Here is a 20,004-nt window from a genome sequence, read left to right as displayed (position 1 = left end):
CCACGTAAGCACAGAAATAAGTCATAAATAATCCGTAGTAAAATGCACATGGCCACATTGTATCTAAAATCAAAAATGGCAACGTGTTGTTTACTTCAGCGTTTGTCATGTCACTAAAGGCTGTCAGCATTGAAAAGAAAAGAAAAAAAACATCGCCACATGACAGGGACACAATTTGAGCAAAAATAGAAATTTAAGACTATAATGTGCCAGGGGACAGGAAATCCTCTATCTACTGCCTTCAAATTAATCCTGTCATTTAGTCGTGTACAAAATGACTTATTCAGTGACTCACCTGAATATATGTCAGATACTGGTCAACACTGGAGCATTTCGGGATGCTGTAGCCCCTGTAGAAGTTGAAGGCAGGTCCAAACATGTCTTCGCTGAACCAGACCTTTGCAAAGGTGTTGAGGAGGCGCTTGTCAAAGTCATCAGTCACGCGGCCACCGTACTGAATCTCTCCGATCATGTATTGCACCGTGCTCCATGATATACCCTGAGAGGTAAAGAACCAATGACTGCCATTGTCATGGCAACTGACCAAAAGAAATAAAGTTGATCAAGTTGTTTTAGTCTAAATCATTCAGTTTGTTGTGAGGCACAACCTGAGGAAAGTAGAAACACAGCAGGGCAGGCAACGGGCGGCATTTTATCTTCTTCTGATGGACATGTTTTTGAGTGCTGACTGAAACTAATTGCTTTCATATCTAAAGACATAAATGCCACATAGAGGGGTACATTTTTGTGTGACAGAAACTCTAACAAAGGAAGAAAAGCCAGTGGGATTTTTTTTGTCGATCAGTTTTCCTAATTAAAAGAATTGTATTATAAAATAAAATTATGTTGTCGAAAACATAATGTGTCCCCGTGGGACTAGAGTAATCATTTGACAAAGCCCAATTTCTTATGGTACATTTATTAGTTTTTAACAGGCTGCCAAAAGAAACTGTGACAAGAGACAACTTGCTGGTCACTTTCTCCACCAATAATAAGTCTATTATTCACTATTTTACATTTTTTTCTTTCTCTAACTCTGCACTCAGAGCTGTAGTGTAAATGATGTGTGCAATGATATAACAAAATAAAAATCTCTGTGATCAAGAGGGCATTAGAGAAGCTTCACGTCTACCTTTTTAATGTCCATGTCATCAAGGTGATTCTGAACAAACTGGACAGTGGCATTGAAGTCAGCTTGGTTGAACTCATAGGGGATGTTCCACCCCAGGGGGCCATATTTTCTTCTTTCCTGTACTGTGCTGTGCAGGAATGCAACTCCATAGAGCATCGGCTTCCACTGCACAATGTTGCTGACATCCAGCAGGTCCTGGTTTATACCTGGCAAGGATTAAACACACACACACACACACACACACACACATCAACAAACGAGCAGTCACTTCAATGACCAAAAATAAAATCAGTATTACTAACAAATTTTTAATTTTGAATCTATTACTAAACAGGTTTAAGGTGTTCTAGGTATGATTTACGTGCACAATGGATACGCATCTACTTTGACGTAATGAAAGTTGGTCATCCTCTTTTAGGAAATCTATCAAGTAATAGCACAAAGGAGGGGAATTAAAACTCCAACAGAAAGTTAAATTGCCTGTTTTAAATGCATAATTACCACATCTTGATTCCCCAAACATTTTTTCCTTGAAAAAGTTTCTGCTAAAGCCATAAAAAAAAATAAATAATAATAATATTTGGAGTGCACTACTTAAAACAAATGCAATTTCTCAGAATCCAATGAAGAAATGCAATTTTCAATTATAGCCATTAGTCAAGAGCAGAATATAAGCATGCATGCAGACTCTTAATTATCCTTTGGGAACAACACATATCTACCATATGACTCAGGAAAGAACAGCTGGTTGTTCTTTAGGGTTTGACAGTTTCAACTTTTTTTGTGTAATTTAATAACCTTATAAGCTCCAGGCGCTTGGATCTAACACAATGCCAAACAGTTGTTTATCATCCTTTCTACCACTGACTTTCCCTTAGGATATATTAACATCTATTAGGATATATAGCAACTAATGTGACTGATCAACTGCTCGTGGTTGTCAGTGTGTGTATCCAGCTGTACACATCAACAACTTTTGTTTAACTTACACAGACATACCCATCTACCCTGCTCAGTATGATAATTATGAAACTATAGACTGTTGTCATACTTCATGCTGAAGCGTTGTACTGACTGATAATGGGATGTATACTGCTTATGTGCCTCTGCATTCCTTGTGCAATGATGCCACTGAACATTCACAATAAGGTACATTTGTAACAATTTTCCTTTAAATTAAATCAAAGTGGCCAACCTCCATAGGTCCTTCTAAGCCCCGCCTTGAGGCCCTGTGGAGGCTCGTTGGTAAACTTAATTGACATCTGCAGAAGGGTGATGGGAAATTGTCTGTGGACTTCTGTGGTCATCCAAAGGCGGAAGCTGTCATGTACAAATTCTGTCTCTATGACCGTGTCCATTAGCTCATCCATGAAGTCCAGGCCCAGGTGGCAGTTCTGGAGTAAGGCCCAGCCCCCCTGCAGACATTTAGTGGTGGTAATTGTGAGCATCCAGACAAAGTGATAATACAGATCTCCAAAAAAGAGCAACTCATTTAGAAGTACTCATTTGAACTAAAATCTTACTGTCTTGCTCATTTGTGAGACCATATTTTCTGCTACTGGATGAAATGATGCAAAAATAGCAGCAAGCTCACACCACTGACTCACATTAGCCATGGTCTGCTGCAGAAGCTTGCGGGCATGGACCTCTTGCCCTTGTCCCATGGAGACATATCGGGTCTCAATCTTCAGCCTTTTCCCCAGCGCGATGATGGAGTCAGTTGGATCTGAGCCCATTGACAAGAAGCAAATGAGAGGGATTCGTGGGTCTGATTCTTCCCACATCCTCTCCAAGTCAAGAACCACCCCTTCAGCGTACTTCTCTCCCATCGCGTCCATTATGTATTTACGAGCCTAAAGGAGAGAGGTAGAATACTGACGCACAGTCGATTTGTTTCCTGCTTCATGATGCAACACACTCAATAACCAGGGGAAAAAATGTTCATCATTACAGGCCAAATATGCAGGCTAAATACTGGAATAAATGTATCTTTATAAAAACTGGCGACTGAGTGGAATATTTGTTTTGACTCTCTTTTTGTTTGTCAATAAAAACTAAGAGGGGCTCCAGGCCTATCTACAGTGGACCAAAAAAAACTAGCCATCAGTTACAAGAGAGTGTTCATTAATCATTTTAGATATTCACATCAGCAAGCTTCAGTGAAAGTGCTGTTTAACTAAATGTGAGCATATCTTTTCTTCATGGAAAGTGTTGGCCAAGGGGCATGTTGCTGTAGATTAAGAGATTTATATACTGTCTTTTTTTCTAGACCCAGTCTCATTAATACAAGTATATCTTTGAAGAAAACTGACATCTCCTTCCAGGCCTTAACCTATCCAATATTTATTAATCTGCTGTGTCAGTCTACTCAGCTGAATTGGATTTAGATGACCTGTACTGTTCACTATGAAAATGGAAAGTGTATTGAGACAAGGTCCAGATCACGGAATCGGGGTATCTTCCCTGCACACACAGATGTGGCTTTTCTAACCTGTGCAATGGTCCTGTCAGGACACCAACAGCGAATGAGAAGCAGGCGTCGAAAACAGTCAAGAGCCTGATTGTAAGAGTTTGGAACTACTTCTTCTTCTGGGGCTTCCTTATCAAACCACGACTTCCACTGCTTCTCATTACGACTTATCTGAAAGACATTATAAAAAGTTTAGGAACACGCACACACACACACACACACAAATCTGGTTATAGCTTTACAGTATATGAAAACTTGATATATTTCTGGATCCTATATTGTCAATGTGTGAAAATTAGGCTATAGTTTATATTCAGTAACCCTGTCTACTTGCTTCTCTCCTACTCCCTTAGCTCACATATGCAGTATTTTAATGCATAATAATACTATTTCCCAATAAAGCAGGGTTTTTTTTTTTCCAGTTTCTGTTGACAGACAATGGAACAACAATGAAATAGAGACTGAAATATAACTTCGTGACTCACACAGGGTAATCAGTTGGCCAGTGATGTAAGTCAGTCAGTAAGTTGTGCACATTTGCATAATACGGCTAACCTGTTGTTGCAGTTGAGTCAGTCATTACATACTGCACCCCAACACATTTATGTCATTGATCAATAGAAAAATGAATCTAAAAAGGAAAAAATATATATACAGTACAGGCCAAAAGTTTGGACACACTTTCTCATTCAAATGAATTAGAAAGTGTGTGTACTGTATGTGTATGTATATTCATATACTGTGACATTGCATAGCTTAATAATCCCTGTGTTGACATGCACAAAAGAGACCACTTTACTGTAGGAAAAGCAGGAAATTGAAAATCATGTTTACCGTACATGGACTGCAATACCTGGTAGTTGTCTTTAGGAATATTTTTCTACTCCACTTTATGTAAGTAAGTGTATTAGTGATATGTGATACAGCTTTACAGCTGTCAATGGGATTTTTGTAGGGAGAAAGCACACAATCTTTTCTTCATGTATTAATGGGTGAATTTTACAAAACTAATGGTCAGATATAGAACCAACTTAGAATATTAGACATATTCCTGGTTTCCATTTTACTGTGCAAGTAGTTAATTCTTTCCATTTGCCAAACCCTGTTAGAACACCAGCAAAATCAGATAAATTATATAGACAGAAACATAGCCATGTTAATTAGGTTTATCTACTATTTTCTTTGACAAATAAAATGCATTTACTCTTTATATGATATTTCACTCATGGTGTTACTAGAGTAGGATAAAACTGGCATTTGATTTTCCATCAACACTCAATTTCTGGAGTATACATTTTTCTGGAGCTTGACATCTTACTATAAAGAGGCTGGACAGATGTACTGGTGATTTTGAAATATGTGTATCACCATTACTAATTCAGGAGCATGAAGCAACCACCTGCTTTCCCTTCATCAAGCTAAAGACATTCACAAATGAGAGTTGCTTTTTTTGGTCTATTAGCCACTGAGCAGCTCTGCTTAAGAATTAAAGGGGTTCTTTGCTGCAGAGCACATTAAGATATGCTTTTGATAGGAAATGTATTACACATTCACATCTCAGATCAAAAACAATGTTGATGTAAATCAATTTTCTTCCAATGTTAAAATAGTTTCCTGGGTGATGTTTGTTTTGGGTGTGAGAGGCAGGCCAGTGTAAAAGCTTCTGTGTCAAGTCTGAGTCAGAGGTTCAGATTAGTTTCTCTTTCTCTCTGGGGGGAATTACAGCGCAATCCTTTTCCCAACTTGTTCATTTTGGTAGAATGATTTCATCAAACAAAGAACTGTTGATCCCACTCTTCCTGTTGATCATCCACTCAGAAAAAACACATATTTGTGTGCCACATGCTCAACCAGAAGAAACTGATTGAAAGTAGGTTTTTTGTTTTTTTTTTCAAAGACAGCTAATTTCACATAACACTGAGTTTTCCCTCCACGAGAGCCACCAAGCTGTCAGTCACCCACTAGGGTGTATGTGCTTTTATGTAAACCACAGTCAGTTGCGATGAGTGACAGCAGGTGTGTATAAAAGAGAGGAATGACAGTGATGCATGGCAAGACCGATATTGACATGCTTACTAGAGCAAAAGGGAGCTGTGAAAAAATACTTAATAAGTGCCTTGAGACCATTTCTGAATCTGTATGTGTGTGTGTGTTACTGTGTGTATCCGTGTGTGAGACAGATGACAGATGAGAATCTGTATCTACAACCTTCGACTAAAAGAGATGTCATGCACCTGCGAGAGCTCACCAAAGTTGATCAAGCTGTGAATTTCTGTGTGTGTTGTACCTGATCCAGTATATCAGAGAACTGCCACAGTTTGCTCAGCTCTACAAGGTTGAGCCAGGTCATGTCAAGAATCCATTTAGCTGGTTTCTGAGGACAAGCCCTTAGGTCCAGAGATGCTCCTCCTGCATAACAGACACACACACACACACTGTTTTAGACATACAAACATAACCTTCTCATAAGAGTCATGTGGTGAGTCTATGTTCACCAGGTCGTAGCTGACAGATGGTCAAAGCTGCATGCAAGTAGCAGTTCTGGCCTTGCCAGTTGTCATAGCTGGCTTTCATCCCTGCAGTGAGGGGTACACTATCTCTGAGTCAGTGAACTGCAGCACTACCAATATGTTTGAAATGTTAAGAAACCAAGATAAGCTTAAAAGGGTTAGGGTTAGGGTTAAATCCTATAAGCAATAAGTGAATCATGAAAACATTTACATGTATCATAAAAATATTAGTAAATGTAGTCTATCTTTTTGGGTCTTTACCAACTTTATCAAACATCCTGGAGGCTGTGCTGAGGTGAGTCATAGACGTACAACAACACTTGTAGCTTCTCCTCTTTACATGTTGAGGTTTTAATGTTGTCTAAGTGGAAACAGGTACATGCTGCCAATGTTTGACTGCAAGGTCAAGTCATATCCAATGCATGTTTTCAGGAATCAGTCTAAGGGCAAACCTTTGTGTTTTAAAATACTGCTACAAACTTCAGCTAAAATATAATGTCTTTGCTTTTGTTGCAGTCTCATACTGTAACATTCTGAAATTTCTCCATGTCTCAGTGTAGATGTTTTCAAACTGACAGGACTTGAAAACCTTTGGTTTTACTTGGTAATGTGTACACATAAATGCACCAAGGTGGCAAATATATATATATATATATATATATATATATATATATATATCATCCAACTTTTAAGCAGCATGAGTGCAAAACAGAAACTTTCAAAATAAACCTTGCACATTGTTGTGTCTTACCTTTAATGAGTATCAGAAACTCCTCGTGTTTGACCCTGTTGTGCTGCATGTCAATCTTCAATGTCAACAGCAAAGTAAAGAGGAACTTGTGCTCTTCATATAGACCCCGTGCTGCATACTTATAGACCTCAAAGGTCATGAACTCTATGATGTTGGTGATGCGTTTGCTGGTGATCGGGCTTTTTGAGGACCTTTTAAAGCAGCATTTTAAAACAAATTTGACACACATAGTTTAGTACAATTTGCATCTTTTCAGCTCCTATTTGGGAGAATGCTATAAAGTTACATAGTCTGAGTTTTAATATTAAGTACTGCAAATCAAAAACTAAACAGATTAGAGAGCAGGAGCATTTATGTGCAAGGTTTACTGACAAAACTTAATTTGTTGTGATGCTTATGATATGAATAACATACATCTAGCCTTTAAGCATATTGGTATTACAGTTTAAGCAGAAGCAAAGGTGTGTGTTAAGTCTAAAAATGTTGATTACAGAGAGAGACAAAAGGAAGCATATTCTCACCTTGCCAGAGAGAAGTCAAAAAGTCCCAAGAACTGTCTCAGAGAGGTCTGATACATGACATTCACCATACTCATTTCAGTGATTAGGAAGTACAGGATACTGCCCCTGGTTGCCACTAAGAATGCACACAACACAACAATTGGAACAGCACTTGGCTGATGGTCTTTGCAACTGAATTCTTTAATATGTCTATTGACACTATATTTGGCCTTTAATCTTGAATAATAAAAAAAAAATCTCTTCTCACTCTCACACACACACACACACACACACACACCTGTGTCCTGTGATACACTTTCATCAAACTGTGTACTGTTGAATGTTGAAATTTGCTGCACAGAAAGGCAATCTTGCTACACTAAACAAAATATGTTCTCATTGATGGATTTTTATCATTGATTGAGCTGAATCACACTGAAAATGAAAAATTTTCACCTGATTCCTTGACTGAAATATGGCAGACACACTCCACTAAAGTAAACTACCAGAAAATCAAAAAACTGTATTTGCATTTCGAACTCTGTATTTGAATCAGTTGTCATGACCTACCAGGTCGGTACTCCTCTCTGGCAGCATTAATCTGGATCTCAGTCTCTGCAGCAATATGCAGTTTCTGAGTGACGTCTTCTGCTGTGCGTTTGGTGTTGCCAAGGACAAGAATCAGACTCTCATCATCCACTAGCGAACCCTACAAAAACATATATTTGCAAGTCAGGAAATGAATGGAAATGGAAACGCTATCCATGGTAACAGAGCTCAGAATTAGAGGCATAGGTGGATAGACTGTGCATGTACTATTATTTGTCTCTGGGGTGACATCCTTAATGACGCTCTTCAGTCTGACAGCAAATGCAGTGGCCAACATTTTAAGGCACACCAGATGAGCATATTTTCCAGCAAATATCTCTAACAATAAGGTATTACTGTATTATTTTGGCATTAAGAAGGCAGATAAACTAATTTAAAAATTGAAAATAAAAAATTTCCAAGTTGCGCCACCACAGTATTCACGCCGATGACTCTCAAAAAGGTCGGTTTTCTTATATATCACACAATGTGCTGTACGTCCTTGCCTGTGTGCTGGTCAGTCGGTAGAGGAGGTTGTCCTCTAACTCCTTCATCTTTCTCTTGTTGGATGTCACATCTTCCAAGAGGTCTGTCCTCTCTTTTTCAAGTTCCTGGTGTCAACAAAAGCATATACACATAGGTTATAATACCAGCCATTAAACTGAAAGAGTTTACCCCTGAAAGTAAGCTTGAATCTTTTCATCCAAACCAACTTTTGTGGATATCTGGTCTTTAGAGAAGTGAATGACACAGCTCTCACAAGCACAAAAACCTTTCACATGTTATTGACAGAATCACTCATGTGGTTTAAAGCAATTATACTACAAGATTAACAGCTTACTTTCCTGAAGGCCAAATTTTAGAATGCTGGTTTCTAAGGGATGGAGGCCTAATGCTTCTCACATTTTTCTGTCAAAAAAAAAAAAAAAAAATCTGACTGCAAATATTATTTCGTATGGAACCTTAGAACTGAACATTGAAGAAAGAAGAAATAAAAAAGAGTCCACAAGGACATACTGTATTTGCCTCAACACTCCTCAGCTGCCAGGGTCCTGGTTGTCACATTGACTGATTTAAAGAGAATGCATCCTCTCTAAGAAGCAGGAACCAAACAATCTCTCAGCCATAGTAAAACCGTGTGATACAGCGTATTGGAAGCCTGCTATTCAGTATATATATAGGAAAGGACATACAGGATGAAAACTGTCTATACATTGTAGCTGTGACATGAGGTAAAAGCAAGTAACTGAACATCGTTGGGCTTGTGAAAGCTTTATGAATTGCAGAGACACAGGCTTTGCCGCAGAGTCAGTAGCTTCAGCTCCCATTATGATTAAATCCATATTTAGTATGGAGCCACTTTTCACATCAGGCATAAATCCTTCAACTGATGATCAGCCATTACTAGAGAAAAATGGGCTTGCTACAGTCTACACATTCAGTCAATGCACCCTCTGAATTTGGTGCAATTACAATGCATTTGCCCCAAATGAAGGAGTCAAGTCACTGATCGTGTACAGGTGTCATTGTAAACAGACTTAGAATTGTTACATATGAACACTACTTCTAGATGAATGCTTGCTTTCTCACATTGTGTCTCAAGAGTGTAACAATTGCCATGTTCTAAATTCAAACACTGCTAATAACCTCCCTGTTATATTGTCATACAGTGTGTGCTTTCCAGACAAGAAAAATTAGGTACACGGCAGGAAAAGCTGTCGCCAGCCAGAATTTCAATTTTCTCCGGGAGCTACAAGGGAAAAACAGGGATCTAAGCAAATTGCATTTTGGTCAGAATAGCACTCTCCCTAAAAAAACAGGGTTATAATTCAACAAAACAAATTGGTAATGATGTAATAGAACATCACATCTTGGTTTATGTGAGGTTGCTAAAACAAACAGAAAGTGGCTCCCATTTTCTTTGAGAGTAACTACCCGCTTTTCTGTGAGGATGACTCTGCCCAACAACTGGTCCTCCAGTCCCCTTATAGTGACGGTGAAATCAATGAGAGAGGTGCGGGCACTGATTTCAGGGGTGTAGGCTGGGTTAGGCAGCTTGGTGGTCACATACAGCCTAAAGCCCTTCATCACATCCACCTCTTTGTCTCCAATTTTCACCTGCAAAAACAGGGCAGATACTATGAATATGCTATATAACATAGTATACACTATACTATGCATACAAATTTACAGTTGGAATTTAGATTACGTTATCACAATTGTAAAAATAAAGAGAATGTTAAAAAGAGTTTTTGTGTCATTTGTGTCATGTCATTCATAATCCACCTCAGGAAGACACATATAATTTGTCATAGCAGTCATTTAAGCAAATACAAAAATGCATGAATAGTTCACACTAGGAAACACAGCCAGGGTATTCAGGGTATCCACAAAACCCAGCAGATACTGGTGCCCAGAACCATTTCCTGTGTTTGTATGGTTCCGTGTGTGTGTTTGCTCTGATCAGCGTTTAATCACTCATGACAGTATGACTTTTAATCATCCATCTGACAGTTTTTGCCTGGAGCTGATGTCTGCGGACACCTTCACTTCATAATCACACTAGGATATTAATAGAAATTAAATCTTTTCAGGAAATGGTGGGAGAGAGACATCAGTTAGAGCGTTGACACCTATGCTTGGGTCTCTTAACAGGGAGCCAAGAGACTTTTGGCTCAATGTGTTGTCTACATATAACACCTGTTTATTTGCAGTCACCATAAGGTGTGAGTATGAGTGCAGTTGTACTTCAATTTATGTGTGAGTGCATGCATGTGTTAGAAAGGGAGGCAGGTGCAGCGTCAGCTGCTGAATAACCAGCATCAGCCAGAGCTGCAAGTTGAGAGGTGATAATGAGAGAGAGAGAGCAGGAGAAATGCCTGCAGGCGAGTTTCACTCTGCCTCTTTCTAGTAATCTTTTACAATCTGTATGGTTTTGTGTTTTGTGTTTGTCAAGCTGTGTGCACAGGACTCTGACTGGTCTGACTGAAAATGAGATCAAGAATGTGACAAGTGATTTTTTTTATTATTTTTTTTTTTAACAAGCAAGACAAAAAGATACTTAAAAACGCTATTTGGAAAGTTCAAAACAATTTACTGGTAGAAAGTATAATTAACAGTTCTCCGTCACACACAATGCTCCTCTAATACCAACATTTCACATGCAAAGCTACCTAACATGCAAACCTAAGTGATGTCATTTTGGTTAACAAAAAGCAGACAAAATAGGATTCATTCTCAGCAGTTTCCTAAATGAAAAATATCTTGCGCCAACAGAACACTGCAAGAAATTAGGAGGCTGAGATAGAAAATATCCTCCTTTTTAACGACCAGCCACAAATGACAAGTGCAAAATATATCCACAAGGAATATTAGATTTCATTTCTCATAAACAGGAAATGCTGTTTCTTGAAGCCAATAAGACCCTTTATAGAATTATACAGTGGTTTCATTTTATAGCTCAGAGTGTCATCATTATGAACTATGAGAAAGCACTGAGTGTGGCTACATATTAAATGCAGGAACATCAAGTTTGTTTCTCTCTTGTTTTGTTTGTTTCTCATGTAAAAATATTTAAAGTGCTAATCAAATGGCCTAAATAATGTGGATATTTAGTGCTTTGTGGAAAAAAATAAAAAGTTTTACAGGCTACAAAAATACTAGATGGCTATTTGAACAAAGTACAGAAACTGTGACATGACTTATTATAAACTTATGTTCACCATCTCCTCAGTGAATCCCCTGAACAAGCTTCATTTTCTTTTCTAAAATGTTTACAGCTTTGTTTGTCAGTCCAGGGAATTGAGTTTAATCCACGAGGGAACACAAGATGGCATGTATGATTATTTAAGCATCAAAATCAGTAAATATAATGCAAGCCGATGCTGGTGAACTTCTCTAATATGGCCAAAATAAAACATGATGATGAAAAAAATAGAAATCAATTACACCACTGACCCAGGCAAAAAGGAGGGAGTAATTCTGTACAATCACTGGGTGTGCACTCTATAAAACACAGCGTGAGAAACCAGGCTCACTGAGCACAATTTAACCTGTCCCCAGACAGTTAACATGATTTGGGTCAGATGCTCCAGCTGGCATGATTAGAGAAACCAAAGACCCTCTCCTCCTCAACCCAGCACTGTCCATGTTGTGCAGTGCCAGCGAACAGACTTGTCTTTCCTCCTTCTGTGCTTATCAACCTGCAGCCATACAGGTGTAACAGCTGGCATGGGGATGAAGGGACTAGCCCCTGGGTACCCATCATCCCATCATGCCTCCCACCAGCACTCACAAGACACCTGTCTCTTTCACATGCCACCCCCCCCAAAAAAAAAAAGGAAATCTCGTACATAGAGTTCTTGGGAGGGTTATTTGTGTCGTGATACCTTGTAAGTGGAGCCAGTTTTGATGAAGTTTTTCTCCAGGATGTTGTCGAGTACGGGGTCCAACTCCTCCCCTACATCTTCAATCAAAAGGGGCCGTCCAAGAGACAAACTGTCCTCCAGGTGGTTTTTGAAGTACTTATGGTTCAGTGAGGTGATCTGGGATCAGACAAGTAAACTTCTAGTTAATACATAGGTTTAAAAATGCCATTAGTGGGACCTCAATATGGTATGCAGTTGGTAGCCAGAATAATAAATCAATGCAATTCCAAAAATGTGGTCTAAAAGGGTGCAACTTGCAAATGTTTTGTCTAACAAAAAGGCAAAAATAGGTTAATTTTACCATGCTACCATTTTAAAACCTGACCTCAGCAGGAATCACATTTTCATTCAGCAGGCTGATGCCTGATTGGTGAGAAAAATCACTAATTTACAAAACGGAAACTGAGGACAATCTGATTCTGTTGAGGGCTACATTTCACTTCTCCCTTATTCCTTCTGCAGTACAAAGGATAGACTCTGCCCAGAGTATCTATACTAATAATATATTCGAAGATTTTCTTTTAGAAAATTCAAATAAATAAATATATAAATAAATAACTAAATAAGACAGTTAGTCTGATGAGGTCACTTCCACAAGTGACCTCTTCAGAAAAACCCAGTGCTTAGAGGAATGCTTCATGGAAGCTCATAATAGGACCGCAGAATGCAGTGACTTGGCTCAGAGATTGCCCCTAATAGGGCCAGTGACCTCAGCTGGCCCTATTACAGCTGCAGAATTTTGCAGGACTTTTACAATGTGAAAGAAAATATATATATTCAATTTCTGCAATATTTATTTTTTGACAAAGAAAAAAGGAATCAAAATACAGAATAAATAACTTGGCATACTGTAAGCCATTATTGTGTTCCTTGAAGTAACACTGTCAAAAGACAGTGTAGCATAATTGATTTATCCATCAGAGTTCTGTTGTTATTATGGTTTTTTATTTATTTTATATATTTTATTTAATTTCTAAGTTTCAACGGATAAAGAATGTGGCCTTTTAATCTGCACTCAAACTTATTTTTTGTTTGTTTGTTTGAAAATTATTCAAAATCAGAAACTGAAACCCCTCATTTACAAAAATATCCTATATTAAATACTATGCAGAAGTCTTTTCGGCAGCAATTACATGTTCAAGTCTTCTTGGGTTTGTTTGCAGACCTGGATTTGTCCAGTTTATCCCCTTCTTCCATGCAGATCCTTTAAACTGTCAGACTGAATGGGAACAGGAGCTGCCACTTTCAGGTGTTCTCTAAACGCCTGAAGTTTCGGCTTCAGAAAATCACTGAAGCTCTGTTTAAGTGGCCATTGGGTTCTTTTTAGCCCCCTAACCAATGCTATTCTTGTCAGGGCTTAGGACCCAAATGGATGTATGTCCTTTCCCTGACCTATGAGTTGGTTTTCATCCTGAGATGCAATGTGAGTGACCATTGGGAACTCATATATGGGTACCAACAACAACACTTTGTAACAAACACCAATCAGGTTTGAGAGTTTGAGATATATATATATAAAGGACAAATAAAGCACTTAACCAGAGTTTTAACTACCACAACAGAGCATATGAGCACTGTAAATGAGATGAATGAGAGATATCTGGGTTTCTTTTTTTTTTTTTTTACCAGATCAATAATCTAGCAAACGTTTATAAAGCTTTCACTTGTCGTCATGGGTTATCAAGTGTAAATAAAACTGAATGCCACTGTCCAACTGTGTTATAAAGTACAGATGAAACTAGAGATGAAAAAAAAAAATAATAAATTGTAAAAATCCCAAACCTGCAGGTCATTCCTAGCCTCCTTGTTCTTAATCCAGATTTTTCCCTGCGTCTGTGGGTCAATAAGGAGGGGGAAGCGGGCAGCTTTGGTGACAATGATGCCATTTTGAATGGAAAGGTCATCGCTGGGGAGCCCCTGTGAGATGGCAGACAAATTACTGATGATATTTTAACAATAAACATATTTATGCTTTAAAAAAACTAAATAATAATGAATTTAGTGAGGCAACTGCACTATGAAGTCTCCATAAATATATCCACACTTCAATATGTTTCACAGAGAAACGTTTCTATAACTTATCTTATCTAACCCTATCTTCTCCACTTATCTTCCTGGTAGTCGTTAGTAATTATGGGTGTATATTTATATGTTAAATTATATGTACTTCACTCTGATCACTGACCTGTAAGTTCCACTCACTAACAGTAGGTGCATCAATGAGCAGCTCAGTCAGATTGAGATTGTTGCCAAATGGGATACAACGCTGCTTCAACTCCCGCTGCCAGTCACTCAGCAAGAGATTACGGAACTCCTGATTGAAAGGGCCGGAGTAAGAGAGGAATGCCGTGGCTAGAAGGACATCGCCTGGAACAAGAAGACAAAAATATCTTTCAACTTTTGAACACATGCTAGTTTAAAGTATTGGCCTTCTGCTCCATGGATTACAAACAGATATAGTGTTAAATGATGTCTAATACATTCAATACAGCAATACAGCATTCATTGAAAAAGTAAGTTATGAATGATTATTGATTATTTGGTTCCAGAGACATTGCTTTGTTGCCATCATTAGAAACCCACCCACAAGACGTTTGGTTTGAGCTGCAAACTCTTTGCTCTGCTCTGTCCATCTCTCCTTTTCACCAGCCAGACCGCTGATGAGACTGGACGCCGTCTGCATTTTGTGTCTGCAGCGCTCAGCATCCTCCAGCAATGTCTGATGGGAAGGGATGGCACACAAACAGGTCAGTAAGTTGAACTGTCCAACTCCAACACATCCCTAACACTGATTTTTCTCAATGTCCATAGATGCTAATCTCAGGTTTATATGCATAAATACAGATATACTAGATGTGATTGATATTATTTGTAAACCCAGTACAATACGACTGAATACTTGACATGACAAATACATTCTTTCCTTATGACACTTCTAGGTTACTGTCTGTGGTTCTAAAGCTTTTTACAGAAGGGCCATCCATGTTACCTTAGGCCCCTAGAGAGGAATAGCTCTGTGTCCTAATCAGAGAATTATAAAAAGAGTCCACTTGGGCTGTCCAGTTTTCCTAATCAGGGAGTGTGGATGCACATAGTGTTCCATTTATATGGTGTTATTTGTAACAGACACATACTACAATGTAGAAAAGCACACAGTATACACAACTGATGTTAACCGCATTTATTGACAAAGTGCTACTTGTGTAACTTGGTTGGATAACACAGTTTAATATAGATCTTCAGGCAGTGGTTAAAGTTAAGTTGACATCTTGGGGTTCAAGTTATGGAAATGCCTATTTTAAAAAGAGTTTTTGAGTGCTGATATTTGCTGAAAATATTTCATTGTCATGGCAATGATGTTAAATCCTCAGCAGCAAATTCAAGAAGCACAGCTCACAAGTAACTATGTGGCACTGTTGTCAGGACAACATAAGCTTGATTTATCTTTTTAAACAAATATGCAAGTAAAAATATTAATCATACTTTCAGCGATCATTCCACATATTTTACTTTTATTTATTTATTTATTTATTAATGGTTGAACTTGTATTCATGCATAAAAATATATTGTTAAGTGAATGAGTGAGTACAAGTATGCTGAGATGAGTAATCTCAGTGTTCTCAGGATTTATAAAATTAACAATAAAACACAAAGATAGCTGTGCCAGCCATATTAAAAAAAAAAAAAAAAAAAAAGGTTGACCCATTTGAATGTAGGATAAGCAGAGCAATGTCATTTGCTATTAAAACTCAGTTAAGCATATTAACATTGTAATTCCTCATTATGTTAGAGGCTTCAGAGGAACAGACTACTTGTCCAATCATCATCTGATATGAATTAGTCTTAGAAAAAATCCTTGAAATGTCACCAATTTGTGAATTGGAGATAATTCTTTCAGTATTTATTACATATTCATTCATTCATTCATCTTCTACCGCTTATCTGTTTCCAGGTTGTGAGAGGTTCTGGAACTAATCCCAGCTCATTCTGGGCGAGTGCAGTGTACACCCTGGACAGGTCACCAGGTCCAACACAGCGCCAACACACAGAGACCAACAACCACCCACACTAACACTCACACCTACGAACAATTTAGAGTCACCAGTTAACCCAAATCTGTCGTCTTTGGATGGAAGGAGGAAACCCACGCACGCACAGGGAGAACATGTAAACTCTGCACAGAAAGGCCCCAGGCTGGGAACCGGAGCCGCAACCTTCTTATTGTAGGGCAGCACTAACCGCTATGATATAATGCTGCCCATTTATTGCATTTACATCAATTAAATTGTAATGCTCTAAAGTTCCTGTAGTTGAAACAGAAACACTGTAAATAATTCACTTCACATCTGCTTTATCTCACATGATCCAAGTGTTGCTTCAGATGTCTTTTGGGAGTAAATTGTAAACTGTAAATTGATTTACACATGACTCTCAAGGATGTTGAATAAAAATATTAACCTGTTTCTCCATCATGGCCTTCTCATACTCCCCCTGTACCACATCAAGCTCTGCCTGCTTCTCATCCAGCTCAGCCTGAGCCTTCTGGAGGTCCACATTAGCTATGGCCAGGCGATTCTGCTGCACTGCCAAGTTAGCCTAATACAGAAGGGAGAGAGAAAGACAAAGACAAAGGGATTTGTAATTCCTTTATTGCACGAGAGAGATAGGAGGAGAGAAAAGACCAAAGAGAGGAAAACCTACATGAGACGGAGATAGGGAGGATTTTACTGAAAAAAATAGAGAAAGGTGGTAGGAATAACATATTTAGCAAGTACTGTCTCAAGAGAAAAACTGATGATATTAAATCATTTGAAAGGTTGGCAAAAAAACTTGAAAGGATGGAAATCTTCTTTCAAAGAATTTAGAAGCGTATGAGCATTGGTAACATGTGCAGACGTATGAATGTGCAGTCTAAGAGCTAAACTGGAGATTCAAGTTTTTCCAAAACGAAGTGGGGGAGATACAGAGAAAGTAGGGAAAAAAGGGTGCTGAGAAAGGCAAGGTAAGAAGAAAGGGAGGCAGAGGACAAGTGAGGAAGAGCCAAAAGGAGCAATTGTGGGAAGAGCTGGGTGAGGAATGATGAGGAAGAAATGCAAAATGTTTGGAGACAGATTTGGAGAAAAGTTGAGAGCTTGTATAAGTGTGCATGTCTAAGAATATTTGGGTGGCCTAGAAAAGAAGTCTGGAGTATTCATTTAATATTAATTTACATCAGAGAGGACCATCACTGTCTGTCTGTCTGTCTTCCTGTCTCGCTGTCCAACTGCATCTCTGTCTGGCAGCCTGGCAGCCAGCTTAAAAGGAAGCTACCACTGAGCTGAAAATCAATTTACCAGGCTGTGTTCCAGGCTATTGCAAAAGGTCAGGATCAAAGAGGAAAGGCAGGGAGTCCTCATGGAGGTTGTACAGAATGAGAGGAAAACGTGAAAGAGAACGATGAAGAAAATGAGCGAAGAAGAATGGTGAGGAAAATGAAGTTGAGCAGACACATTAAGCTGCAAAGAAGAAGTGGCAGAAGTTAAGAAATTAAGAAAACGAGACTTAGGGACAAGAAGGCATGGAAATATATTAAAAAGTATCACGTTTGAGATTATATATTGCAGAGAAGAAGAAGTTATAATCTTAAAATAAGTCTCTTACCTAATCTTAGAGATACTAATTAACATAATTAAATTAAAGTTGGTCATGAGACTTGGCATGAATCAAATGTTATTTGTCTTTAAAGCCTAATTTGCTGTCAGTATTAAATATTTGGGCCATGTATATTATACACACCATCAGATCAAATTATTGCTATCAAAGTGTAGGAGTATGAACAAATCCTTCCATAACAGAGACAGTATGTTCTATTTGTGTAACCCAGGGTCTCTCTGGAGAAAAACAAGCACTCTCCTTCACAGTAAGTGCTCCTGAATAATCAGGGTGGCAGAGTAGGAGGCCATGGACTTTGCTCAGAGAGTGTGTGTGTGTGTGTGTGTGTGTGTGCGTGCATGTGCGTGTGTTTATTGTTGTTTGTGCACACTGGACTTGCAGACAATTTAAATGATCTATAGGTCTGCACAACCAAAAGTAATGTTATATTTCAGTCCTAAATACACATGCAACTAGAAAAGCACCATTTCACCACCTGCTGCACCAAAGGATCACGTTGCTTAATCTGCATTTTACCTTCAAGGGCAAGACCTCCTTGTTGATGGAGAAGAAGGAGGCCATGGCTTTTGTCCAGGATGCAAGACCGGCAACATTTCCACACACCCTCTTTGCTGTTTCAATGTTGTAGTCGGGCATTTCAAAATAAGGCTGCAGCAGCTCCACCATTTCCTCATTAATGGTGTCTTTGGGGAATTGCTGCAAGGAAGACAGAGGGGAAGAGCAATGGAGGGGATGAGGATGGGATGTTTTAAACAGAAAGAAATTGGATTTTTACTGTACAGATCATTCACACATGTAACACCCCTAAAATTAAAAAAAAAAAAAAAACTATGTTAGAGAATACAAAAATACAGAGTAATGGTAGTTATGAGACAAAATGACAGAGGGAACAGGTAGTGCTAGCTGCAAAGGAAATGATAGAAGAGCGGTAGAAAGACACACGAGTTCAAAGAATGAGATGGAGTAAACAGGAAGGGAAGAAAAAACAGAAACAACAGAGAGAGGCCTGGATGTGGAAATGAGGGACGGAAATCTAAGAAGCAAAGAAAACAGGATAAAAAGAAGCTTGTGCAAAGTAGGTGACAGAAAAAGGGACAGATAGAAAAAAAAAGCAAGGATGCAAAAAGATAAGAGTGCACAAGATTAAAAAAAAAGAAAAAGAAAACCTGGTGTAGTGATGTTGGGTGACAAGAGAGATGATATAAAAGGTACCAGAAAAAATGTGAGAGATGGGTAGATAAAAAAAAAAAAGCAACTAAAGCACAGAAGACAAAGTGGAACAAGAAGAGCTGTGGACTGAAAAATAAAGCAATGGTGAGAACAAGAAAAATCTGCACAGATTAATATTTTTTCTTTTCTGGTTTAATTTTACTGAACAAATTTTATGGATGGTCTTTCGTGACAATTTTACCTTATTTTCATGTTCAATATGATAAATAATGTGTGTGGTTTAGAGCATATGTGGGCAAACCCTCCATACACCAATTTCAGGTGTTTTACTATATAAAACGGCGAGCGTACCTGCAGACTGCCCAGGAAGTTTCCAGCTGTCATAAGTTTTAGTGACTCCTGCCAGGATGGCGCGTTGCAGTTCTTCTCTGGGTCGACCTTCACTGTGTTGACCCGGCGTTGGAAGAGCAGCAGCACGCAGTCCATTATCCGCATGATGAGGTGAGGGGGGCGGCCAAGTGTTCGAACAGTGGCGATGTCTGATGGTTTGATTGTCTGAATGGGAACAGAGAAAGGACAACACGGGTTCATTTAAGTCTTACCCTTTGGATAATTTTAAAGCAAAGTCCTAACACTATTTACAACACAAGGAAAGCTATAACACATTTTTTTTTTTTTTTTTACATAATAATTACTTCTTGCACCCATCTGTAGCATAATTTAACTTGAGAGTAAAATTGGATATGCACAGGCCACACTATTTTATATAAAAAGTAGAGAATTAACTGGGATGAGAATAGGGT

At 38.5% G+C, this 20,004-nt stretch overlaps 1 protein-coding gene across 3 annotated transcripts in view; it reads right to left on the bottom strand.

Moving 5' to 3' along the window:
* Window positions 1-20,004, bottom strand: part of dnah5 (dynein, axonemal, heavy chain 5) — a 79,199-nt gene that overhangs the window by 7,069 nt on the left and 52,126 nt on the right. For all 3 annotated transcript variants that reach the window (XM_029503497.1, XM_029503499.1, XM_029503498.1), the window contains exons 65-82: window positions 19,553-19,756; window positions 18,548-18,727; window positions 16,838-16,975; window positions 14,962-15,097; window positions 14,564-14,745; window positions 14,161-14,295; window positions 12,340-12,495; window positions 9,887-10,069; window positions 8,458-8,562; window positions 7,934-8,072; window positions 7,385-7,499; window positions 6,864-7,054; window positions 5,890-6,011; window positions 3,624-3,773; window positions 2,740-2,985; window positions 2,328-2,547; window positions 1,133-1,338; window positions 296-499 (exon numbers count right to left, since the gene is read on the bottom strand). In XM_029503497.1, the coding sequence (XP_029359357.1) occupies window positions 296-499; window positions 1,133-1,338; window positions 2,328-2,547; window positions 2,740-2,985; window positions 3,624-3,773; window positions 5,890-6,011; window positions 6,864-7,054; window positions 7,385-7,499; window positions 7,934-8,072; window positions 8,458-8,562; window positions 9,887-10,069; window positions 12,340-12,495; window positions 14,161-14,295; window positions 14,564-14,745; window positions 14,962-15,097; window positions 16,838-16,975; window positions 18,548-18,727; window positions 19,553-19,756 (3,012 nt within the window). The remainder of the gene's footprint in view (window positions 1-295; window positions 500-1,132; window positions 1,339-2,327; window positions 2,548-2,739; window positions 2,986-3,623; window positions 3,774-5,889; window positions 6,012-6,863; window positions 7,055-7,384; window positions 7,500-7,933; window positions 8,073-8,457; window positions 8,563-9,886; window positions 10,070-12,339; window positions 12,496-14,160; window positions 14,296-14,563; window positions 14,746-14,961; window positions 15,098-16,837; window positions 16,976-18,547; window positions 18,728-19,552; window positions 19,757-20,004) is intronic.

This window comes from Echeneis naucrates, chromosome 6 (assembly GCF_900963305.1).
Source record: "Echeneis naucrates chromosome 6, fEcheNa1.1, whole genome shotgun sequence".
In the NCBI taxonomy this organism is placed as follows: domain Eukaryota; kingdom Metazoa; phylum Chordata; class Actinopteri; order Carangiformes; family Echeneidae; genus Echeneis; species Echeneis naucrates.
The sequence above is the reverse complement of the archived record's forward strand: the minus strand, read 5'-3'. Positions and strand labels throughout refer to the sequence as shown.